This window comes from Falco rusticolus, chromosome 10 (assembly GCF_015220075.1).
Source record: "Falco rusticolus isolate bFalRus1 chromosome 10, bFalRus1.pri, whole genome shotgun sequence".
Lineage (NCBI taxonomy): Eukaryota > Metazoa > Chordata > Aves > Falconiformes > Falconidae > Falco > Falco rusticolus.
In genome coordinates, this window is record NC_051196.1 from 2,639,435 (window position 1) to 2,665,123 (window position 25,689).

Below are 25,689 nucleotides of genomic sequence, written 5' to 3' on the forward strand. Positions count from 1 at the left end.
GGTAATGGACGAGGTGGTGGTGGTGGTGGTGGAGCTCACGCCAGTGGAGGATATGGTAGGTGTCGGGGTGGGTCTGGTTGTGGTGGTGGAGGTCTGCAGTGTGGTTTCTGAGGAGGTGGGCCGCGTGGTGGGGGAGGAGGTCGTGGAGGTGGAGGTCGTGACTGTGGCGGAAGTCGGTTTGGTGGTGGTTGGTTTGCGGGTGGTGATGGTGGTGGGGCTGGTGGTGGGCAGGGGTGTGCTGGTCACACACTCGTAGTTCGGGGTGCAGCAGTAGACGCGTATCCTGTAGTTGAGGCACAACTTAAATTTGCCGGTCTGGTCTTCGTTCTTGCACACCAGGCCAAAGTGGACGTCGCACTGCACGACCTGCCCGACCTGTTGGATGGCAACCTCGGGGTAGTCCTCTGCCTGGCACTCGATTTCCTTGGGCTGGTGACAGATCTTCTTGCCGGCGGCCCGGATGTGCTCGTAGGTTTCAAAGTCTCCCTGGCTGGGCCCCGGGGAGGGGAAGTCGACGTCGAACCATTCGGTCCAGGAGCACACTTCTTTTTGACAGGTGGTAATGGACGAGGTGGTGGTGGTGGTGGTGGAGCTCACGCCAGTGGAGGATATGGTAGGTGTCGGGGTGGGTCTGGTTGTGGTGGTGGAGGTCTGCAGTGTGGTTTCTGAGGAGGTGGGCCGCGTGGTGGGGGAGGAGGTCGTGGAGGTGTAGGTCGTGACTGTGGCGGAAGTCGGTTTGGTGGTGGTTGGTTTGCGGGTGGTGATGGTGGTGGGGCTGGTGGTGGGCAGGGGTGTGCTGGTCACACACTCGTAGTTCGGGGTGCAGCAGTAGACGCGTATCCTGTAGTTGAGGCACAACTTAAATTTGCCGGTCTGGTCTTCGTTCTTGCACACCAGGCCAAAGTGGACGTCGCACTGCACGACCTGCCCGACCTGTTGGATGGCAACCTCGGGGTAGTCCTCTGCCTGGCACTCGATTTCCTTGGGCTGGTGACAGATCTTCTTGCCGGCGGCCCGGATGTGCTCGTAGGTTTCAAAGTCTCCCTGGCTGGGCCCCGGGGAGGGGAAGTCGACGTCGAACCATTCGGTCCAGGAGCACACTTCTTTTTGACAGGTGGTAATGGACGAGGTGGTGGTGGTGGTGGTGGAGCTCACGCCAGTGGAGGATATGGTAGGTGTCGGGGTGGGTCTGGTTGTGGTGGTGGAGGTCTGCAGTGTGGTTTCTGAGGAGGTGGGCCGCGTGGTGGGGGAGGAGGTCGTGGAGGTGGAGGTCGTGACTGTGGCGGAAGTCGGGTTGGTGGTGGTTGGTTTGCGGGTGGTGATGGTGGTGGGGCTGGTGGTGGGCAGGGGTGTGCTGGTCACACACTCGTAGTTCGGGGTGCAGCAGTAGACGCGTATCCTGTAGTTGAGGCACAACTTAAATTTGCCGGTCTGGTCTTCGTTCTTGCACACCAGGCCAAAGTGGACGTCGCACTGCACGACCTGCCCGACCTGTTGGATGGCAACCTCGGGGTAGTCCTCTGCCTGGCACTCGATTTCCTTGGGCTGGTGACAGATCTTCTTGCCGGCAGCCCGGATGTGCTCGTAGGTTTCAAAGTCTCCCTGGCTGGGCCCCGGGGAGGGGAAGTCGACGTCGAACCATTCGGTCCAGGAGCACACTTCTTTTTGACAGGTGGTAATGGACGAGGTGGTGGTGGTGGTGGTGGTGGTGGTGGAGCTCACGCCAGTGGAGGATATGGTAGGTGTCGGGGTGGGTCTGGTTGTGGTGGTGGAGGTCTGCAGTGTGGTTTCTGAGGAGGTGGGCCGCGTGGTGGGGGAGGAGGTCGTGGAGGTGTAGGTCGTGACTGTGGCGGAAGTCGGTTTGGTGGTGGTTGGTTTGCGGGTGGTGATGGTGGTGGGGCTGGTGGTGGGCAGGGGTGTGCTGGTCACACACTCGTAGTTCGGGGTGCAGCAGTAGACGCGTATCCTGTAGTTGAGGCACAACTTAAATTTGCCGGTCTGGTCTTCGTTCTTGCACACCAGGCCAAAGTGGACGTCGCACTGCACGACCTGCCCGACCTGTTGGATGGCAACCTCGGGGTAGTCCTCTGCCTGGCACTCGATTTCCTTGGGCTGGTGACAGATCTTCTTGCCGGCGGCCCGGATGTGCTCGTAGGTTTCAAAGTCTCCCTGGCTGGGCCCCGGGGAGGGGAAGTCGACGTCGAACCATTCGGTCCAGGAGCACACTTCTTTTTGACAGGTGGTAATGGACGAGGTGGTGGTGGTGGTGGTGGAGCTCACGCCAGTGGAGGATATGGTAGGTGTCGGGGTGGGTCTGGTTGTGGTGGTGGAGGTCTGCAGTGTGGTTTCTGAGGAGGTGGGCCGCGTGGTGGGGGAGGAGGTCGTGGAGGTGGAGGTCGTGACTGTGGCGGAAGTCGGTTTGGTGGTGGTTGGTTTGCGGGTGGTGATGGTGGTGGGGCTGGTGGTGGGCAGGGGTGTGCTGGTCACACACTCGTAGTTCGGGGTGCAGCAGTAGACGCGTATCCTGTAGTTGAGGCACAACTTAAATTTGCCGGTCTGGTCTTCGTTCTTGCACACCAGGCCAAAGTGGACGTCGCACTGCACGACCTGCCCGACCTGTTGGATGGCAACCTCGGGGTAGTCCTCTGCCTGGCACTCGATTTCCTTGGGCTGGTGACAGATCTTCTTGCCGGCGGCCCGGATGTGCTCGTAGGTTTCAAAGTCTCCCTGGCTGGGCCCCGGGGAGGGGAAGTCGACGTCGAACCATTCGGTCCAGGAGCACACTTCTTTTTGACAGGTGGTAATGGACGAGGTGGTGGTGGTGGTGGTGGAGCTCACGCCAGTGGAGGATATGGTAGGTGTCGGGGTGGGTCTGGTTGTGGTGGTGGAGGTCTGCAGTGTGGTTTCTGAGGAGGTGGGCCGCGTGGTGGGGGAGGAGGTCGTGGAGGTGGAGGTCGTGACTGTGGCGGAAGTCGGTTTGGTGGTGGTTGGTTTGCGGGTGGTGATGGTGGTGGGGCTGGTGGTGGGCAGGGGTGTGCTGGTCACACACTCGTAGTTCGGGGTGCAGCAGTAGACGCGTATCCTGTAGTTGAGGCACAACTTAAATTTGCCGGTCTGGTCTTCGTTCTTGCACACCAGGCCAAAGTGGACGTCGCACTGCACGACCTGCCCGACCTGTTGGATGGCAACCTCGGGGTAGTCCTCTGCCTGGCACTCGATTTCCTTGGGCTGGTGACAGATCTTCTTGCCGGCGGCCCGGATGTGCTCGTAGGTTTCAAAGTCTCCCTGGCTGGGCCCCGGGGAGGGGAAGTCGACGTCGAACCATTCGGTCCAGGAGCACACTTCTTTTTGACAGGTGGTAATGGACGAGGTGGTGGTGGTGGTGGTGGTGGAGCTCACGCCAGTGGAGGATATGGTAGGTGTCGGGGTGGGTCTGGTTGTGGTGGTGGAGGTCTGCAGTGTGGTTTCTGAGGAGGTGGGCCGCGTGGTGGGGGAGGAGGTCGTGGAGGTGGAGGTCGTGACTGTGGCGGAAGTCGGTTTGGTGGTGGTTGGTTTGCGGGTGGTGATGGTGGTGGGGCTGGTGGTGGGCAGGGGTGTGCTGGTCACACACTCGTAGTTCGGGGTGCAGCAGTAGACGCGTATCCTGTAGTTGAGGCACAACTTAAATTTGCCGGTCTGGTCTTCGTTCTTGCACACCAGGCCAAAGTGGACGTCGCACTGCACGACCTGCCCGACCTGTTGGATGGCAACCTCGGGGTAGTCCTCTGCCTGGCACTCGATTTCCTTGGGCTGGTGACAGATCTTCTTGCCGGCGGCCCGGATGTGCTCGTAGGTTTCAAAGTCTCCCTGGCTGGGCCCCGGGGAGGGGAAGTCGACGTCGAACCATTCGGTCCAGGAGCACACTTCTTTTTGACAGGTGGTAATGGACGAGGTGGTGGTGGTGGTGGTGGAGCTCACGCCAGTGGAGGATATGGTAGGTGTCGGGGTGGGTCTGGTTGTGGTGGTGGAGGTCTGCAGTGTGGTTTCTGAGGAGGTGGGCCGCGTGGTGGGGGAGGAGGTCGTGGAGGTGGAGGTCGTGACTGTGGCGGAAGTTGGGGTGGTGGTGGTTGGTTTGCGGGTGGTGATGGTGGTGGGGCTGGTGGTGGGCAGGGGTGTGCTGGTCACACACTCGTAGTTCGGGGTGCAGCAGTAGACGCGTATCCTGTAGTTGAGGCACAACTTAAATTTGCCGGTCTGGTCTTCGTTCTTGCACACCAGGCCAAAGTGGACGTCGCACTGCACGACCTGCCCGACCTGTTGGATGGCAACCTCGGGGTAGTCCTCTGCCTGGCACTCGATTTCCTTGGGCTGGTGACAGATCTTCTTGCCGGCAGCCCGGATGTGCTCGTAGGTTTCAAAGTCTCCCTGGCTGGGCCCCGGGGAGGGGAAGTCGACGTCGAACCATTCGGTCCAGGAGCACACTTCTTTTTGACAGGTGGTAATGGACGAGGTGGTGGTGGTGGTGGTGGTGGTGGTGGAGCTCACGCCAGTGGAGGATATGGTAGGTGTCGGGGTGGGTCTGGTTGTGGTGGTGGAGGTCTGCAGTGTGGTTTCTGAGGAGGTGGGCCGCGTGGTGGGGGAGGAGGTCGTGGAGGTGGAGGTCGTGACTGTGGCGGAAGTCGGTTTGGTGGTGGTTGGTTTGCGGGTGGTGATGGTGGTGGGGCTGGTGGTGGGCAGGGGTGTGCTGGTCACACACTCGTAGTTCGGGGTGCAGCAGTAGACGCGTATCCTGTAGTTGAGGCACAACTTAAATTTGCCGGTCTGGTCTTCGTTCTTGCACACCAGGCCAAAGTGGACGTCGCACTGCACGACCTGCCCGACCTGTTGGATGGCAACCTCGGGGTAGTCCTCTGCCTGGCACTCGATTTCCTTGGGCTGGTGACAGATCTTCTTGCCGGCGGCCCGGATGTGCTCGTAGGTTTCAAAGTCTCCCTGGCTGGGCCCCGGGGAGGGGAAGTCGACGTCGAACCATTCGGTCCAGGAGCACACTTCTTTTTGACAGGTGGTAATGGACGAGGTGGTGGTGGTGGTGGTGGAGCTCACGCCAGTGGAGGATATGGTAGGTGTCGGGGTGGGTCTGGTTGTGGTGGTGGAGGTCTGCAGTGTGGTTTCTGAGGAGGTGGGCCGCGTGGTGGGGGAGGAGGTCGTGGAGGTGGAGGTCGTGACTGTGGCGGAAGTTGGGGTGGTGGTGGTTGGTTTGCGGGTGGTGATGGTGGTGGGGCTGGTGGTGGGCAGGGGTGTGCTGGTCACACACTCGTAGTTCGGGGTGCAGCAGTAGACGCGTATCCTGTAGTTGAGGCACAACTTAAATTTGCCGGTCTGGTCTTCGTTCTTGCACACCAGGCCAAAGTGGACGTCGCACTGCACGACCTGCCCGACCTGTTGGATGGCAACCTCGGGGTAGTCCTCTGCCTGGCACTCGATTTCCTTGGGCTGGTGACAGATCTTCTTGCCGGCGGCCCGGATGTGCTCGTAGGTTTCAAAGTCTCCCTGGCTGGGCCCCGGGGAGGGGAAGTCGACGTCGAACCATTCGGTCCAGGAGCACACTTCTTTTTGACAGGTGGTAATGGACGAGGTGGTGGTGGTGGTGGTGGAGCTCACGCCAGTGGAGGATATGGTAGGTGTCGGGGTGGGTCTGGTTGTGGTGGTGGAGGTCTGCAGTGTGGTTTCTGAGGAGGTGGGCCGCGTGGTGGGGGAGGAGGTCGTGGAGGTGGAGGTCGTGACTGTGGCGGAAGTCGGTTTGGTGGTGGTTGGTTTGCGGGTGGTGATGGTGGTGGGGCTGGTGGTGGGCAGGGGTGTGCTGGTCACACACTCGTAGTTCGGGGTGCAGCAGTAGACGCGTATCCTGTAGTTGAGGCACAACTTAAATTTGCCGGTCTGGTCTTCGTTCTTGCACACCAGGCCAAAGTGGACGTCGCACTGCACGACCTGCCCGACCTGTTGGATGGCAACCTCGGGGTAGTCCTCTGCCTGGCACTCGATTTCCTTGGGCTGGTGACAGATCTTCTTGCCGGCGGCCCGGATGTGCTCGTAGGTTTCAAAGTCTCCCTGGCTGGGCCCCGGGGAGGGGAAGTCGACGTCGAACCATTCGGTCCAGGAGCACACTTCTTTTTGACAGGTGGTAATGGACGAGGTGGTGGTGGTGGTGGTGGAGCTCACGCCAGTGGAGGATATGGTAGGTGTCGGGGTGGGTCTGGTTGTGGTGGTGGAGGTCTGCAGTGTGGTTTCTGAGGAGGTGGGCCGCGTGGTGGGGGAGGAGGTCGTGGAGGTGGAGGTCGTGACTGTGGCGGAAGTTGGGGTGGTGGTGGTTGGTTTGCGGGTGGTGATGGTGGTGGGGCTGGTGGTGGGCAGGGGTGTGCTGGTCACACACTCGTAGTTCGGGGTGCAGCAGTAGACGCGTATCCTGTAGTTGAGGCACAACTTAAATTTGCCGGTCTGGTCTTCGTTCTTGCACACCAGGCCAAAGTGGACGTCGCACTGCACGACCTGCCCGACCTGTTGGATGGCAACCTCGGGGTAGTCCTCTGCCTGGCACTCGATTTCCTTGGGCTGGTGACAGATCTTCTTGCCGGCAGCCCGGATGTGCTCGTAGGTTTCAAAGTCTCCCTGGCTGGGCCCCGGGGAGGGGAAGTCGACGTCGAACCATTCGGTCCAGGAGCACACTTCTTTTTGACAGGTGGTAATGGACGAGGTGGTGGTGGTGGTGGTGGTGGTGGTGGAGCTCACGCCAGTGGAGGATATGGTAGGTGTCGGGGTGGGTCTGGTTGTGGTGGTGGAGGTCTGCAGTGTGGTTTCTGAGGAGGTGGGCCGCGTGGTGGGGGAGGAGGTCGTGGAGGTGGAGGTCGTGACTGTGGCGGAAGTCGGTTTGGTGGTGGTTGGTTTGCGGGTGGTGATGGTGGTGGGGCTGGTGGTGGGCAGGGGTGTGCTGGTCACACACTCGTAGTTCGGGGTGCAGCAGTAGACGCGTATCCTGTAGTTGAGGCACAACTTAAATTTGCCGGTCTGGTCTTCGTTCTTGCACACCAGGCCAAAGTGGACGTCGCACTGCACGACCTGCCCGACCTGTTGGATGGCAACCTCGGGGTAGTCCTCTGCCTGGCACTCGATTTCCTTGGGCTGGTGACAGATCTTCTTGCCGGCAGCCCGGATGTGCTCGTAGGTTTCAAAGTCTCCCTGGCTGGGCCCCGGGGAGGGGAAGTCGACGTCGAACCATTCGGTCCAGGAGCACACTTCTTTTTGACAGGTGGTAATGGACGAGGTGGTGGTGGTGGTGGTGGAGCTCACGCCAGTGGAGGATATGGTAGGTGTCGGGGTGGGTCTGGTTGTGGTGGTGGAGGTCTGCAGTGTGGTTTCTGAGGAGGTGGGCCGCGTGGTGGGGGAGGAGGTCGTGGAGGTGGAGGTCGTGACTGTGGCGGAAGTTGGGGTGGTGGTGGTTGGTTTGCGGGTGGTGATGGTGGTGGGGCTGGTGGTGGGCAGGGGTGTGCTGGTCACACACTCGTAGTTCGGGGTGCAGCAGTAGACGCGTATCCTGTAGTTGAGGCACAACTTAAATTTGCCGGTCTGGTCTTCGTTCTTGCACACCAGGCCAAAGTGGACGTCGCACTGCACGACCTGCCCGACCTGTTGGATGGCAACCTCGGGGTAGTCCTCTGCCTGGCACTCGATTTCCTTGGGCTGGTGACAGATCTTCTTGCCGGCGGCCCGGATGTGCTCGTAGGTTTCAAAGTCTCCCTGGCTGGGCCCCGGGGAGGGGAAGTCGACGTCGAACCATTCGGTCCAGGAGCACACTTCTTTTTGACAGGTGGTAATGGATGAGGTGGTGGTGGTGGTGGTGGTGGAGCTCACGCCAGTGGAGGATATGGTAGGTGTCGGGGTGGGCCTTGAAGTTTTTGTTGTTTGTGTTTCGTATGTAGTGTGGGTTTTTGTTTCTGATGTAGTTTCAGTGTGTATATATCCTGTTTCTGGTGGCATTGTTGAAATTGTAGTGCTTTTATGTTTTGTTATTAAGTGTGGTGTTGTTGGTAGTTCTGTGTACGGTGTACTTTGAGTCGTAGCTATTTGGGTCGGTGTTGGTTTTGTGGAAGTTGTAGTAGGCGCTTTACTTGTTGGGCATGGTACTGTTATATTTTGACAGCATTTAAATCTTATTTCATAATTATAGCAGATTGGTGGTAGTTGGTCTTTATTGTAGCATATCAACCCTTCTTCCGTGTTACATGTTATATGTTGTTCTAGTAGGGGATATGGTACATCAGGGAACCTTACTGCTCTGCATTCAACAGCCTTTCTGTTATTACAGACTTTGTATCCCTTCTTTTCAATGTTGTGTATTGTGTCAAAATCTCCATCATCATATCCAGACCCTGGGTAACTTGCATCGTACCACATTGACCAGTAGCATTCTTCTTCAATACAAGGTTGAGATGTTGAAGCAGAAGAAGTTACAGATGTTGTCATTTCACTTGTGCTTGTAGTTGTTTCTTTAGTAGTTGAAGTTGTGAATGTTGTACTTTCAGAAGTTGTAGTAAGTGGTAATGTAGTGGTTGAAAATGATGTGGTTTCTTCAGTTGAACTTGATGTTTCTGTGCTTTTAGCTGGTGTCATGGTTGGTGTTGATGTGCTGAAATTTGTTGTGGAAGAACATGGTACAAAAGCACAGCATAAGATTCTTATTTCATAATTGTAGCACATTGTTGAAATCTGATCTTTGTTGTAACATATAAGACCAGCTGTTGTACTGCATTCTACTTCTTGGCCAAGGTCTTTTAGTGGTATGTTAGGGTATTTCTCTGCTCTGCATTGAACATCCCGTGGAGCTTTACAGACTTCATAACCTTTAGCTCTCAAATCTTGAAAGGTTTCAAAATCTCCACCATCGTAGCCAGGGGTTTGCTGACTCCCGTCATACCATTCTGACCACTCACAGACTTCATGAACACATATTGATGTAGTTGGTGTCACTGTGAAAGTGAAAAATAAGGTATCAGGAAACTTATCTTCCTTCATATATTTCCTTTTTTATTTTATTAAATGGGCTGAAAATTTTCCTAAGGTCATTTTCTTGCATGATGAGCCTGTAGTGCATCAGTTTATTGTTCTTATAATTTCGTATGAAGTAGAACAGAAAATCTATCACGTAGCAATTTAATGTACCAATGTGCTTGGAACTGTCAATTCCAAAAAGAATGCTTATTATATTTTACAAAGGGCTGAAATAAGTCTCAGACATAGTTTATACACATTGGGTGGTTGGAAATAACTTTTTGTTGTTGTTGTTTTGCCTTTGATTTAATGTAATTTCTTGTTTGTTTTTTTTTCAGTATTTATCAGTCTCTCCATAGTGTCAAAGCCTGATTGAAATCCAGTGGAAAGAATAACATTTAGTCTAGATTCATAGGTTCCTTTTTCTTCCAAATGCATTGACTCCTTATGTGATATGCTGCATTGTCTTTTCTCTTCCATTTAACATAAAAGATGTCTAATGCAGCATTATTAGCACCCCTACACTTCATAGTGTAGCTCTAGTCTTAAGAAACCATTTATTGGTTGGAGAGCAGTCTGTAAGCTTTTGCAGGTGAATTCTTACTGTGAAATGGCTGGAAAATGCTTAATGAATTCCAGCTAGGCTGGTGTTTTCTGTGTTTCAAAACTTGTTGTTTTAATTTTATACTGAATAAGTATTTAATTAAACAACTTGTGCACCTAGTAATTACAGATTACCAACCTGAAGAATGCTGAACAAGAATACTAAAAATGAAAATTTCGGTGTCTTAATGCCAATATCTGAGCAGTCCACTTAGTACTGTAATTATAAATACCATGAACCTTATCAGGAATTTTTCAAAAAGTAGCAATACTGTAATTGCCACTACAGAAAATTCTACAGAAAAATAATGACTTATTCAGTAAAGATTATTCCAGCTATAGAAACTGTTACAGTTACAGATAATAAATCTGACACTGGTTTTTTAATCGTTCACCAGAAAGCTAAGCAAAATAATAGTATCAAACCAGTGTGCAGTGGTTTTGATTTTGGCGTTTTTAGAAGTGGTTTTATTTTCTGTTTATTTCCTTGTGTTAGTTTGTTTACCAAATATCGACTGAAACCAAATACAAATAACAAATGAGACTTGCTGTCTTTTATTTTGAGGTTGCATTAATCCATTTATGTTGTGAGTGTGGGCATGGTTTTGTAGCTCTTGTTTTACTCTCTAATGAAGGAATATGCCCTTACGGGCTGTAAAGGCTGTACCTGTGGAAGTAGCAGCAGGTGGCGTAGTGCTGAAGTGAAACGTTGTTGTTGTGGGTGATGTTGAGACTGGACATCCATAGACAAACCTTTCAATAGTTCCATTGGGACCACAGACCGCAACAATACACCCTCCTGTGCCATCTGTAGTATTGTAGATCACATCTCTATAGTTGTATTTACGTCCCTCATAAATGCAGACACATTCTGTAAATCAGGAGAGGGTGTTACTGTTTGTTATCCAAAACACAGAGTTCCTCAAATATATCCTATACAGATAAAACCAACATTGTCAACATACCATTTTCATCATATTTGCATTTTTTGCCATGAATTGTGCATTCACTGGAAAAGAAAAAAAAGGAGATTATGATGTGAATATATTGGTTCATGACATCATTTTATTGTTTCATTTTTTTGCTATTTTCAATTCTTTGCTATTCATTCAGTGTTTATACGTAGAAAGACCCTATCTTCTCTGAGTTAGATGTTCAGTTCTCCTGTACAAATTCAGATTAGGTAGGATGACTCTGTTTTCTAGCAAGAAAGGCAGCTTTTCTGTGTCAGCATAGTAAACATGCAGTATTGTTATTGGTGCTTTTGGGAGCTGGGCAACGATGTGGGGAGGGGTTCTGAAATGTTCTTATCTCCCTGACTGGTAGTTATTTTTTGTAAGGGAAGGTGCAGTAAATGTATAATTTTGAGAAAGCATCACTGTATCACAGATATTGAGGTTGTCTACACAGCGAATCTCAGACTTCCAAAAGATGCAGGAATATATTCTGGTTTTAAAGGGAATTATCTATTATCTGTTAAGAACTGAATATTGATATATTTATTTACAGTGACTAAGGGCATCTGTACGCTGAACAAACTCAAGTAAATATAGACATGTATTTAACAGGTTAGGTTTAGTGCTGTTAATGATGTAGCTGAGGCAGGCAAAGCTGTCTCTGAACTGCAAAACATGCCATGAAATTTGGGTTAGTTCAGCTGAGTTTCTCGCTAAGCTCTCTGCCATTCTGACTGCACCGCTTACAGTATTCAAGTGTAGCTACTCTAAAGGTATCTTAGAACAGGTGTTAACTGCTTCCCAACTGGTTCTGCTAACTTTGTGCTATTTGACAGAAGGCTTAGCAGCACTTGTCCCAGCATGTCATCGGTTCTGACAGAATGTGTAAGAATACTTGCTAACAGTTGCAAATATGGAAGTACCAGGACAATAACAGAAACAAGATCAAAACTATGAAGATTAGTCGCCTACTAACTTCTAAATAATTTCACATAGTAACTGTAGGACTATCTTAATAAAAATTATCCGGCTATTTTCATAACTATTATTATTTTAATTTGCTTTTCCTTAATTTAATAATAATAATAATAATAATAATAATTTTAAAGTACTTCAGTTAGAGTACAGAATAACAGAAAATTAATCTCTCTATGGTAAAATGTTTCACCATGTCATCATTTAATTTCCTGGGGAAGGAAGAATGTTAGACGTTATTCAGCAGCCTGAGTGGCCTAGTTCCTGTGGGCAAACAAACTTAATGCATGATCAATTATGTTCCACAGCTTTAAATTCAACATTTAAAAATCTTTACTAATCCTACCATGATTGACAATTCTGCTTTGAAGGCATCTGCATTCCTGGTTTGTAATTTTTTCCATTTTCATAACAACCACAATTAGAAACACAAGTCATGGTTTCCTCATCAAAATAGGGCTTATTCTTTGGACACTGCGGATAGCAGCCTGCAATAAAAAATGAGAGTTATGTTGATACATGGCCTTTCACAAGTAGAAGTAACTCTATACTCTCCTTATATCTGCTTTCCCTATATTATCCCATATGGCAAGTGGACTTCCAGACTCTCTCTCTTCTGTTCCTTTGACTGCACATGAAGCTTTGGAGCATTTTGTCCTCATCTTCTCTCCAAACAATTTCATAGCCATTAGGCAGTAATTAGAAAATCTCTTCTTATAATTTCTAATATAAACATGTCATATGCTAAGTAACATGAATTTGGTTAATCATACTGCATTTTAGCTTCTTATAAGTAGAATAAGATATGCATAATTATGTTTACCTTCCAAACCTCTCAACTCATGAAGGCATTTCCCACTTGGATTATTGCAGGTCTTCATGCAAGGGGCTCCACATGGCTGGTAATGCCACTCACATTCCCCTTGTGGATTGTAGTAATCACAGAACAGAGCTAGAGGAAGAAGGAATGACAGAAAAAGACTTTTGATCTTTTTGCTCTACAGTATTCCAGTTTTGCTGGGTAAAAATCCCATGGGAGCAGCATAGTCACATAGGTGGTGAAAGCTATATTGTCTTATTTCTAATTTAAAACAATTGTTGCACTTCTACCACCTTTTGACACCGATAAAGTTATAAAACATAGAACAGACTTATACATTAAGCATGAAAATCAATTAATTGAATCACTGATTTTAGCTAGTATGCACTAATATTTATTTACACTGAGCCTGATGTAGACAGGTGGGAGTGTAATACAATATTATAGTTCACCAGTGGTGTGTCATGATTGACAAGTAAATCAGACAGTAGTGACACCCCTTGTCAGGTTACTATCAATAGTTTCATTTTAAGAAAATAGATTGGCTTCCAGTGATTTAGTCAACTTGCTTTGTAGGTTTTTTTGCTGGTTTTAGAATACAGCAATGCCTCTTACAAATATAATTACATCCTTCTTTCTTTCTTTGTCCCATTTGTTTTTCTTCAGCACCCCCCCCTTTTTTTTTTCCCCTCTAGACCCCTTCAAAATGTAGTAGGGTGAAACTCACGACAAATGGATGGAGTCCTCCATGAAATGCAGATGTCCCGCTCATTACACACTTGAGCATAGGCAGCTACTGCTGTACAGAAACATTCACAGTCTCCTCCAGTGTCGCAGGCACAAGCGTCATCCACACATGCTTGATAATATTCATTTGGTTCAACCTGTTGGAGAAAACATTTGAGTTTTCATGCATTTGTCCTCTTTGAAAAAGCATTCATTGTCCTAAAAAATGTGAATAAAATATCTTAAACTGACAACTCTGTATGTGTGAGAGAGAAGAAAAGAGAAAACCATGAGAATGCTTTGAGAAATTAAGAGGAAAATGTAGAATAAAGATATTACTAATAAGTCATAATTCTAAGAACTATTTGATGTTGAAGATACATTTGCAGAACTAATAGTTGCATTACTACAAGCTAGCACACAGTCATACATATCAGAAGGATGATATTCATATTAGTAGAAAATTATCCCATTATCCCATTAGAAAATAAACATATCTTGAGATTTATCTGTGATTGCCCCTTCTAATAAAAACAACAACAAAAACAACAACAAAACCAAAACAACCTATCCGTTTCTTTAGTGTACTAGCTCAAGGCACAAGCTGAGAAAATGAAAGTGAAAATACTTTCTATGCAGTCTCCCTGGAACTTGGTTTGATTTCACCTTGTCAAGCATGACAAAGTGTTTTTTATTGTATTTTTCAGCTCTCCCACATAAAAATTAATGTAATTTATGGCTCAAGACAACTTAAGACTGAAGTTTTTGCCATACCTCGGAGTGACACTTTGCAAACACTTCACTGGTAATGATGCTGCATTGCTTCTGTGCCCAGGCTTTCCTGTATGGATTTGCAGTGCATGGATCTTTGGTACGATTGGCATTTGGGCAACTAGAAGACACTTTCCAGCTGTTGGCAAACTCCAGCACATTTCCTACCACGGACTGACTGCGAGTAGTGAAGTCATTATTTCCATTGCCATCATAGTTTCCGCAAAGTCCGCAGACGTGTCCCTGCATGGGGATAAACGCAAAAAGACAGAGATCAGTAAGGCACAGTTTCTCAGTAACTGTGAGTAATAGACCTTCAGAATTAATCTTATTTAAGATTATCTGGTCCTCTTCAGTAACAGGCTTGGGTATTTTTGTAAAATACCTTTCTTGAAGAGATGTCTCTAACTTGTTGTTAGGAAGGGTAAGGACAGGAAGCAGAAGAGACTCATGGGTTTTGCTCTTAGTATTGAGCTAATTAGTTTTATCTAAACCTGAACATAGCTCTTCAGCGTGGCTTTTCATGAAGAAAGCTACTGATGTGGTTACTGTTACGCCATTGTTGAATAATGTAAATTAAGGAAGAATAAGTAGTACTCAATCTAAGTCAACACTACAAGGATAATAATATGCAATTTCTGCTCTTTCAGTCTTCTGGTTATAGCCCAAATTTCCATTTTTTTCTTTAGGAGATAACATGAATATCTTTCAGAAATAGTTTTATCCAGGTTTTGGATTTTAAAATGTACCTGAAAGCTGGGACTAAGTTTGATGAATATACTGGTTTTCTTGTCCCACATGAGTATCAGACCAACAGTAGTGTCAACCACCAGGTAGATGCCCATGGAACGGATTTGGAATGGCATTTTTCCTCCAGGTGCCCTCTGGATGACATCAGAGCGTCCATCACTGAGTACCAGCTCAAAGTTCTAGGACAGGAAAAGAAAAGCTCAGAGGTCGATTTAAAAAGTCACCTCTTGGGTACAATTTTATATATTGCCAATAACTGTTATTAAAATAGCAACTCTGTTATCATTATAATTGTTTTATTCAACAACATCATGTTAGGCAATTTCTCTTTGGAATTCCCTCCTCTGCTTTCTCTAGCAGAGACAAGAACTGTTAGCAGTGAACAAAGAAGCGTAGTAACATTTTCACTGTCTTGGAGGACACTTCTATGATGCAGTCTATCTGGGACAGCCTGTTCCATCCTTCTGGCCCATTAGACCTGAGGTAAATCTTATTAAAGAAAATACTTACCCCCAGGAAAACTTTAATAGACTTAGAGCAGGTGGTTCCTGTGGTGCCACATGGAATGTTCTCAGTGATGACTCTGAATGTTCCCTGGTTCATAGTTTGTTGACCACAGTAGTTCTGAAACACAGGAACGATATTCAGTGTTAACTATGCTACAAGGTCATATGTAAAATGGAAGGTACTTCAACAGTGCTAAAATCTGGGAAGGACTCCGTTACCTGGACCAGAACATATTCACAGTCTCCTTCAAAGTCAAAGCGTTTGCCATCAAAGGTGGTATAATGCCCATCTCCATAAACAGAACAGGTTTCCAGGCAGGGTTCCTCAGAGCAGTGCCATTTTCTGTTTCTGCATGTGCTGCAAAAGACAAAAAGCACTTCAAATGTAAAAACCAGACGTACACATAATATAGCTATATGCGCATTCCTGCATGTACATCTATCTGATTTTAAAAAATATTAAACCTATAATGAAAAAATAAGGTTTACTTATTCTCAGAAATGCAGCATAGCTCAAAAGCCTTTGGGATTTACCCAAAGACTGTGTTACTTCATGATGTCACGCATAGCTTGAGTTAGAAAATACTTCAAATCTTTCACATTTCCAAATCTTGTTGAATGTATGGAAATGTAAGGATTGCCTGTGAGGAAAAGAGCTTTCTTGCTTGAATGAATATGACAACATCCAAACCATATTGTTCTTCTGACCAATTGCAATTTCTCTGCTGTGTGCCATTGTAAAAAACAGACAGACCTTGCTTTTTGGGTACTAAGTGGATCATCTTACGTGGGATCACTTCCTATAAATATTGACACTGCTAGAGTGAAATGCTGTAATTCACCTAGAGCTTCAACTATTTCTTTTCAGATACTCAAAAATATTATTTTTCAGTATGCTCTTACCAGTTGTTACAGCCAACTCTGACTGATTCTCCTGGACTGTAGGAAATCCCATTGTGAATACATGGACAGTCTTCTGGAGCTATACAGCCACCTTTGCCATCTAACACTTGATTATGAGGACATACGCATCCAGAGATACACTGAGTTCTGTACTGTAAGAACCACATAGAAAACATAACTCGAAGCATTTCCCTGATAGAAGAGTCCAGCTGCAGCTGGCAATTGTAAAAGATGTCCAGTTGAATATGCTTTCAACTGGGTATAAAGAGGCTATGCTTACACATTCCATATCTAGAGTCTGACAGCTCTTCTGGCATTCTGCTCCTACCACATCTGCAGTGGCATTGCCACAATCAATATAGACCATGGGATGTGCACAGACTGAAAGACAGAAAAGCCATGAGAGATGTGAGTTCAACCATGTATTTATATCTTCATGTTTCCTTACTGCAGAGTGAAGGAAAAAAAACCCTAAAGACTCCTTTGTGAGGTATGTGTACCTTAATATCATGCATTTGACCAGAAAGAGAAAATGAGTATTGTTTTGAAGTCATGCTCATCTGGTTTTTGTGCTTATGTGTGGACTGCTTGTAGGAATTCATGTTTAGTTAGCTTAGTGAAACACTTCCTTTCAGCAAAAATATTAAAAAAACAGGAAAACTAAGATCTTGGTTTACTTTGTAGTTTTCTTAGGTTTTTAGTATTTTTACTTTATTTATATTGTCGATATTTTTCTCCTCACATTTACTGAGGTGACCAAGTATTTTTTACCCCTGGGTAACCCAGGAAGTTATAACTTTTTTCAGCTATCTGAAAGGTAAGACAATATTTCTTTATATTTTGGGGTATCCTCTAAATTACAGAAGTCATCTGTTCATTTTCTTGACTGATTTCAGACTTTTACAATTTGCATCATTATGACAAAAAAAGACAGAACTGAAAAGAATAAAGATGGAAAGGGAGAATTAAAGAAAATCTTAAGTGATACGTTACCTGGTTCGGGTTTCTCTCCAATGCAGCTCAGCTTTCCATAGGTGCAAGTGCTATAAAAAAAGAGAATAGGTATGTTTGTGCTTTTCCTTGTAAAGTTTCAGCTTGTTTCCTAATGAATTTGAAATAATGAACAATTACCATGTGACAAAACAGAGAAAATGTGTTTTTTACCAGAATAGCTTGTACTATTCAAAACTATAAAATATTAGAGCAGATAAAAATACAAGTATGTTCTGTATAAAGACAGGTTTTCTCTGACCATTTGCCTCATTAAAAACTGTCCCTCAGAATAGTTCAGATTCCATTTATAATGGGAAAAATCTGAAATGGGATTATCAAGCATCTTTTACCATGGAATAAGTCTTGCACAGTCATGGATAAGAAAAGTATATATCATGAAGGAATATATGGATAAGAGAAAGTATGTGAGGTGGGAAGAGAGGGACGGAGGGAGTGACTGGGTGGGAGTTTGGCTGTTAGCCAAGGCTAGCCCACCACAGTATGGTTTGTTGAACTCCTACAGTAGCCTAAGTACAGTCTTCCAAACATGGATAGTCATAACAATTTTTAAGGATCTGTGATTTGTTGTATTGAAATTATTGGGGAGAGAAATGCATTTGATTTGAATAGATTGCCTAATGTGTATGTGGTTTCACGACTGCCTATATCCAATCTCATTCTTTTCTTTACAAATCTCTTACCAGACAACACCATTATCATGAATAACTTCTCCAGAAGACAGAGGCATTCCTTTGTAGTAACAAGGACAGCTAGAAGCAGGTACACATTTGCCATTTTCATCCATGTAGGTTCCATTCATGCAGGTGCAGCCATCAACTGGAACAAACTTGATGCTGCACGTGACATCAGGCTCACTCAGAGACCGGCAGGTGGGTTGACAGGAATCGACATTGTAAGTGTACTTCAAGGATTTCGGACACAAGGTGGTGTATTTTGCTTGAGAACAAAAAAGTGAGTTACATTTGTAGTTTATTTAAGAATCGATGTAGGTATAAATGCAGTTCTTATATATGATAAACATGGCAATGTATGTACACGTGCTTTACTGATATCCTCAATAGTGTAATTTTTTCTTTTTGTACCACTAGAGCAGAATATTCCCCTATAAATGTGTCACAGGTACAAATGTTTTGCCCAGGTTGAAAAAAGAAAAAAGTTCAATTATATTAATGCATGTCATGTTTTTTCTTCATTGCTATTTTTTTTTCCAAAGTAAATTGAGAAACATCCTACTTATTTTACTCCTGTTGCAAGACAAGTGAGGTCCATGTTGCTTCTGCTGCTTCTGAGCAAGCAGTTTAACAAAGCCTCTTTTTTCTATTCCTCCCTGCTTACTGCTTGTCTTTTATGGTATTCCCTTCCTCCTCAAATGCTTGAGTCAATGCTATACTTAAAACACAATTTAACACAATTTACTGTGCAAATCCCTGAAAGCTACTGTGTGGGGCCTCTGGACGGTCATTTTCAAGATGCAAAGGGATGTAGAACTTACTGCAGGCTTTGTTTCTCCATCCAGTGAGGAAAACTCCTTTAGCAGCACAGGCCCTGACATAGCTGGAAAGGGCAGCACACATGCAGTCCTCACTCTTCTCACAGTTACATGTGTCAAACATGCAGTTCTAGGGACAGAGGATGACAGATGATCATCGGATTGTTGTGTCAAAGCCATGGTGCTCTAGACTTTTTAGTGCCATGTTTGTTAGAGCTAAAAGTGAGTGTAATTCATATGCATAAGTAAACATATGCCTGGTTTTCATTTGAAGATTTCATTGAGTACTTCCAAAAAAGATGCTTTGCAAGGAGAGAGAGTAATTAGAGTCTGACAATTTTAAACTATTTTTTCTTTTTCTTGTTCTTTTTTACTTTTTCAGGTGCTGGTAGGTTTCCCAGCTACTTCCAGGTTGTAGTCACTGTGTCATATATACTTAGAACAAGTAGAGGGTATTTGATGCCACCCAGCTTTTAGGGCTTAGGCTCAGGAGTTTGGGTTCTCTGCATCAGAGGAATGAAGAAAACAAGAAGTCATTTAATGTGTTGCAGTGCCGGGCAAGGTCACTATAATGTTGTCATTCCAGAAGATGTTTGGTGAGCATAATCTTGCAGATTTTCAATAACAGGGAGACTTTGTAAAGTCCCCAGGCACTCTGTTCCAGAGCTTCATCACCTTGAATTCTTGGAACATTTTTGTTTGCACCTTATCTAAATCTCTTTGCTGCTTCTTACACACGTTTCTTGCCTTGCCCTTGGAACTATCCAAAAGCCTTCAGAGAGCAGTTCAGAGCAGCTGGGCAAAGTGCTAGTTAAGATTCTGACTAAAGACCTGATAAGGACTCCAGTTAATACCTAAAAATAGGTGCAGCAGGAATATACCTGTAAGTTTATCCTCCTGGGAATGAAAATGAAGATACTTTTACAAAGAAGTAATGATTATGAAGGGGATGTAAAAATGAACCCCTGGCTTGAAAAGAACTATCATGAATGCATCTCCTTCCAATTAGCAAATTATTCTCTCAGGTGTTAGTAACTCTTGATCTGAGTCTTTTTCTTTTAAATGGGAAAAAGTTAAGAGCCAAGTACCTTCTGGTAAACTTCTGGATTCACTGTCGAATGACATTCAGCAAAAGGTCCCATGGCATCAGAGAGCAGTCCACACCAATGCTGAGCATACTGGTCTGTGAATTGAAAACATGATAAGAATGTCTGTTGTACTTCATTGTCTAAACTCTTGTCTCAATGTAACTATAGTTCCTGCAGAGAAATTGTAGAAGCTTACTCTGCAGTAGAATTCAGCTCTGCATTTGCTGGAACACAAACAGCCTTTCACTTCCTCTATACAGAAACACGAATCTTCATAAACTGAATGCTCTTAATCTATGGTAGTTGTCATGGAATAAACTAACACATCCTTAGCTGAATTTTGAAAAAGAAGGTTCACATTGTGAATAAAAATATGCTAGTACATCTCAGAAATCGGAAGAGGGGCTTGTGAATGCTCAAAAATTACATATTTCATTGGCTGAAATAGGACCTGAGAGCCATGAAGCTCCGAATTTTAAGTCTGGTTCTCAGTTTAACAGTGGAAGGACCACACTAAGTCCAGCCTTCAGTGAGACTATGCACAGCTTTTTTCCTATATGGCAAACACTCTTTCCTAGGAATCGATCCCCAATAGGCTGATGGTTGCAGTTTCCCTTAAATAAGCTGGCAAACCACTTGTTTTCTTTATCCAAAGCAATATTTTTAAAGATCCAAAATATTTTCCTAGTTATTATTTATCGGTTGAAGCCTTCTAGTGTCAACTGAGGAAAATAGTGTCTGTGCAAGCTGTCCACTGCTATTTTGGTTCAGTGCTGGGTGGTTGATCAGCTTATTCCTCCTTTCCATCTTAAAAGAGACTAGAAGAGGTTACTGTATGCTGAGCTTACCATTCTGTATGCTGAGAGTACAGGGGTTCTCAAAGGTGTTTTGGGCATCATGACAATCAGCCCGAGTTTTCCAAGTATTGCCAAAGGCTGCTGAAGTACCCTCTATTACACCGCTGGTGGTTTTGAAATCATCTGTCTGCACGTCATTGAAGTTACCACAGAGACCTGAAAGGAAGCAGATGGGCTGTGAAAATCTCCTTCAGAGCGAAGTATACTGGGGAAGGCATTGTTGTGATAAGATCACTTACCACAGGTCTGCCCTTTATGTGATGGGTCCAAGTCTATAAAAAGTTGCATGAGAGGAACAAGCTGAACCTGTAGCTGAAGACCAAAGCTTGTTTGCAGAATGATGAAGAAAGATGATGGTCTGAAGATGGTGACATTCGCTAGGGACATAAGAACATATGAGTTATCATTTCATGTGAGATAAGCAGTTGAAATAACTGTTCATTATATAGAGGGATTCTACAGCTGTGTTTGATATGATCCTAATTTCTGAAGAACTGAGGGGAAAATTATTCATATAGGATTTCAAATCCAGCACCAAAGCAGGCTGTCTTTACCCTAAACAACAAATATATAAAACACCTCCACTTCCTGTCAGGTGTTTTAAAATAAGGGGAAGAACACACACTTCTGTTGCTATTTAAAAGAGCACCTTTGCTTGACCAAAATGATACACCATGATTTAGTGGTAGACTTCTACCTGGACCTATTCTGTCTTTTCAAGGTTTGCTTTATTTTCAGATGCAGTAATATCTGAGAACTGGCATGAGAGAAAATCTCCAGTGATGAATGTGTACCAAGCAAAGGGACAGAGGGAGCACAGGGAACTAAACTGAAGATATTGGACTCCTGTTGCGAATCAGAATTTTTCTTTCCCCTTTTAGGGCAATATTTTGATCTGGACGTGTGCAATGATACTATTTGCTTGAATTAATTCTCCATCTCATCAGATCTTGCTAAAATTAGACCATAATTTTGCTAAAATTATAAGAGTTGAACAGGCAAATCCTATTACTTTCAAAATGAGTGACTATGCTCTATTGGAATATCTAGGGTTTGCTGCAAAGGTGACCAAAGGTGAAATTTGGCTTTAGATTAACCTGTGTAATAACATTTCATAGTAAAAAATTAGAAACATTACAGAAGTCTTCCAAAGAAACTTACCTGCAGAAAATGGGAGCTGTGTGTAGATCATATTCACAAATACACTGCCAGAAGGCTGGATCACAATGTTCTGCCCAAAAGAAAAGGCAATGATTATCAAGCATATTTAGGGAAGATTAAACACTTTCCAAATGTTTTCTATCTGGTATTGTTCAGGATAAAGGAAAAAAAAGTGGAGGGATCCTGTGATGATGTTCTATATATTTCTATACTATTTCTTTAATCTTTATTACTGTGGTCCATTGACTGTCAAAACAAACAAGCAAAAGACCAAAGACAACTAAACGATAGAAAATTACTAAGATCTTGACTTCCGATGGACCTACTCTATTCTTAATTTTTCTTTGAATAATGTTCAAATGAGATAAAACAAAAAAATCATGCAGATTTCCTGTCTGTGCTGTTATGTGTCGTTTGTCTATTAAGCTTTGAAAACATCCCTGCAGAATGTTAGGTGCCTCCATTTTCGACTTACAGTTTGTCCCCCACTTAGGCTGATGGCGATGCCCTTGAGGCATGTCTCAGTGTCAGTCAGGCCACACTTGTGGATATCTCCCAGAACAGTAAATTCATTGCTGTCACAGAGCTAGAAGATAACAAAATATGTCGTTAAAAGGATTTGATATATTAAAATATTGTTATGTTAAAAAGGCTCACACTCAAATGACATTTTTTAGTAAAGTGAGTCTTAAAATATTGTTTATTCCTTTTCTTACTGTTCATATCTTCTTACATATATGTATACAGTCACCAGAAAGAAGCAGTTATAAAACACCAGGCAGCTAATATTTAATTAAAGAACTAGTGGGAAGCATGGAGATGGTTTCATGGAACCTAAAAACTCAGTGCAATCCTAAAACAATGATCAAAGAACACAAAACTACTGCAGCATGTTCATTTAGTATAACCCTAACAGAAAGCCCCCTGAAATCCATTTAAGGTTCCGTGTTGACCCTCTGTGTTTCAGGAAGTTGATATGATAGCCAGTATTTTTAATCCAAAAAACCCCCAACCATTTTCCTTTAGTAAATTGCTTTAGCAAGGATTGTGACTAATTTTTACCTTGGTTAAAACATAGCTACAGTCTCCAAAGAAGGAATAATGTTTCTCATCAAATGTTGAAATGTGGGAGCCTCCTTCAATACTGCAAGTCCCGGGGCATGACTGGGTGACACAAGACCATTCACCTCCCACACAGGTACTGAAATGAAGAAGGCATTCAGTGCACTTGAGTAATACAAGTATAAATAAAATAAGAGACAATAAGACAGTTGATGCCTTGTTTTTCCTCTTGAAGCATTGATCATACTGTCAAAGAAAGCAACATTGCTTTGAAATCTCAGAATAAGTATGGGGCAGGCATATTTTTATTAGTGATATTTTTTTATATATTGCTGTTCATTTCCAGTGTTTGGACAGAATTCAGTCCTGGTGAACCTGGCTTCCATTCTGCTGCATACAAAGGATTGTCCCTCATCTCCATCAGCATGGCTTAAGTTTCAAACATGTTAGGTATTTCTTGGAAAATAGCATGCATGTTTGTGGTTCTTGTATTCATGGGTAGATGGGTGCATTTGCATATGCTTATGCAATAATACTTCAGTAACTATAATGATGCTGAAAAAAATATGTGTCATATCTGTCAAACACACATCTCAGATGTGATCTCCCACTCTGTCTAATGCAACGTGTCCCTAAATGTCACATCCTCCATAGTATTTACATGAGCACCCTAGTATTACACTGTAGTGCTGCAAAGGACCTAACACAGTAATTCACATTTTTAAATATCTTCAGTAACTGAATTGAATAGCCTCCTTTAATTGATTGGTCTTGAAATTGCAGTACCTATATCTAAACCCCAATTTTTACTTCCAAGTGTGAGTAGAAAACAGAGATATAAGTATCTTCTAAAAACACGTAATCAAGAAAACTTCAATTGATAAGTAGCCCCATTTCTTTTTTACAGGAATTTGGTAATTTTTCCCTGTCTTCCAAATGTTCAAGTAATGCACCTAAAAGGAGAAGTATGAGAAAGGGACTACATTACCATGATCTGCATTTAGATGTGAAGGAGACACCAGGAGCATAAGTTTCACCTTCATAGGTACAGTGGCATTGCTCACGGGGAATGCAGCCAGCACCATTAGTGTCATCAAATACCATTCCTAGGGAAAGAAATGGTCTGTTACTCATTCTGTGCATGGCAGAACCTGCTTTTGTACATATATCTGGCAGATGCCTGAAAGCATGTTCCTTTTCTTCTCTGTAACACAGAAAATTAATAGAAAGTACTTTAAAATAATAGGATGTAAGTTTTGTAGGGATTGAAGGGCTATATTCCTTTAAAGCCTATCTAAAATCTTAGGGTGATCAAAAGAGCTCTAGGGAAATACCTGTCTGTTATGGACTTCATTAGAATGGAAGTAGAATTAACATTAATAGATAATGAGTTGGAATAGATTAACTGTTTGTAAGACTGCACAGGGACATGTTTGTACAGTAAATATTTTTATACCCAAAGGCAGAAGATTATCTGAGAGAAGTCAATGCTATTAGAGAAACAAGTGATAGTGAATTCTGTGAGATGTCATGGAGGATGGGCAGAAGTGCTGCAAGGGGTGAAGGTCCTACCATGCAGTCACTCGCAACAGCAACAGTTCTCAGCCCCAGAAGCAAGTGTGCACAAGAACATATTTGCATTGTTTGTCTTGCACTGATACTCAGTTCTCATGCATAATTCTCTGAAGCACCAGATTTTACCCACAGCCTAGTGCTCTCTCAGGTCCTTGTTTAGACACGCAGTACTGGACAGGGAGGGTTGTGTAAACTGGGGAACCAGACACATTTTTGCTAACACCAGACTTGTTATTGTGGGCAAAATGTGGTTAAACATTATGTACTTTGCTGGAACTGGATATGGATGCTGGGAATAGAATACTTCCCTTTATTGTTAGGAGCAAAGTATCTTATTCTCAGTTCAGTCATTATGTACATATCTCAGGCATGTTTGTTGTTTAAAAGGGCATTTTTAGTAATCTGAATAGAAATGGTGGATACTTCGATGATAATAACAGTGACAATGTGAGGAGAACGATACAGTGCAGGAAAGTTATTCCATGTATACAGGTGAGTGTTGTAGAGGGTTTGGGTACGAGAAAAGGGCAGGAAACAAGCTTGCCTGGAGGGCAGACGCAGCCGTCTGTACAATGATCTTCGCAAAGTGCAGATCGTTCTGGGTTGCTGCATGTGTCAGAGCAGGGGGAGCCACACTCCTTGTATTGCATGTTGAAAGGACATGATTTTGCTGAAAGCAGAAAGAGTGTTATAATGCTGACTTTTTCTTTGACATGTTGAGAAAACAGTATTTGCAATTTAGGATGCTTTCTGTCAAGATATAATGGGGGAATCCTGATCCAGGTGGAGGCTACAACACGTTCTATATATATCAAAACTGCTTAGTAATGTGAAATCCTCTAAACTTCCATATTCCTAAAGTCTTGAGTATGCTCAGGTTAGAACTGTAATTTCATGAAAATGACATGCACCTTTAAACAGCTGTCTTCTTCAGGAAAAAAAAATTCATTTACTTGAAGTTTATTAGATATGGGTAGTAAGCACAGATGAAGGTCCCTTCCCAAGATACTTACGACACAGTTCTGAGGTTCTCCAGTTCAGAGGCTGTCCACCTGCATGAGCACACTGCCGGGAGTATTCAGCAAAGGTGTTGCACATGCAGAAGTCAGCCATAGAGCTATCACAGTGGCATAGGTCTTGTATGCAAGTTTCAATGTAGTCCTGAACACTCACAAGTGCATTACAGCTTGTAAAGGCTTCACTGGTTAACACTGTCTCACAGATAGAAGCCTAGGAGGGAAAATAAAGAATGTAAAACAGGTGTTTAGAAAATATGAAACTAATTATTTAAGGCATGTAGCAGAACAAACCAAAGGTCCACCTGGTCCCAAAACTGTCCAACGGTAGCCATATGCAGATGTTTAAGGCAAAGTATAACAATAGGGCAAGTACATGTGGAACTCCTTTGATTA

At 44.5% G+C, this 25,689-nt stretch overlaps 1 protein-coding gene across 1 annotated transcript in view; it reads right to left on the minus strand.

Annotated features, from left to right (window-relative positions):
- Window positions 1–25,689, minus strand: part of LOC119154720 (mucin-5AC-like) — a 49,902-nt gene that overhangs the window by 17,533 nt on the left and 6,680 nt on the right. The window contains exons 8-31 of the mRNA XM_037402607.1: window positions 25,291–25,507; window positions 24,822–24,947; window positions 23,691–23,808; window positions 22,703–22,841; window positions 22,116–22,226; window positions 21,641–21,710; window positions 20,719–20,856; window positions 20,471–20,635; window positions 19,623–19,717; window positions 18,538–18,664; window positions 17,726–17,981; window positions 17,025–17,074; window positions 16,312–16,412; window positions 16,032–16,183; window positions 15,348–15,486; window positions 15,133–15,246; window positions 14,622–14,801; window positions 13,876–14,115; window positions 13,103–13,259; window positions 12,379–12,507; window positions 11,902–12,043; window positions 10,590–10,633; window positions 10,292–10,495; window positions 11–8,999 (exon numbers count right to left, since the gene is read on the minus strand). Of these exons, the coding sequence (XP_037258504.1) occupies window positions 11–8,999; window positions 10,292–10,495; window positions 10,590–10,633; window positions 11,902–12,043; window positions 12,379–12,507; window positions 13,103–13,259; window positions 13,876–14,115; window positions 14,622–14,801; window positions 15,133–15,246; window positions 15,348–15,486; window positions 16,032–16,183; window positions 16,312–16,412; window positions 17,025–17,074; window positions 17,726–17,981; window positions 18,538–18,664; window positions 19,623–19,717; window positions 20,471–20,635; window positions 20,719–20,856; window positions 21,641–21,710; window positions 22,116–22,226; window positions 22,703–22,841; window positions 23,691–23,808; window positions 24,822–24,947; window positions 25,291–25,507 (12,203 nt within the window). The remainder of the gene's footprint in view (window positions 1–10; window positions 9,000–10,291; window positions 10,496–10,589; window positions 10,634–11,901; window positions 12,044–12,378; window positions 12,508–13,102; window positions 13,260–13,875; window positions 14,116–14,621; window positions 14,802–15,132; window positions 15,247–15,347; window positions 15,487–16,031; window positions 16,184–16,311; window positions 16,413–17,024; window positions 17,075–17,725; window positions 17,982–18,537; window positions 18,665–19,622; window positions 19,718–20,470; window positions 20,636–20,718; window positions 20,857–21,640; window positions 21,711–22,115; window positions 22,227–22,702; window positions 22,842–23,690; window positions 23,809–24,821; window positions 24,948–25,290; window positions 25,508–25,689) is intronic.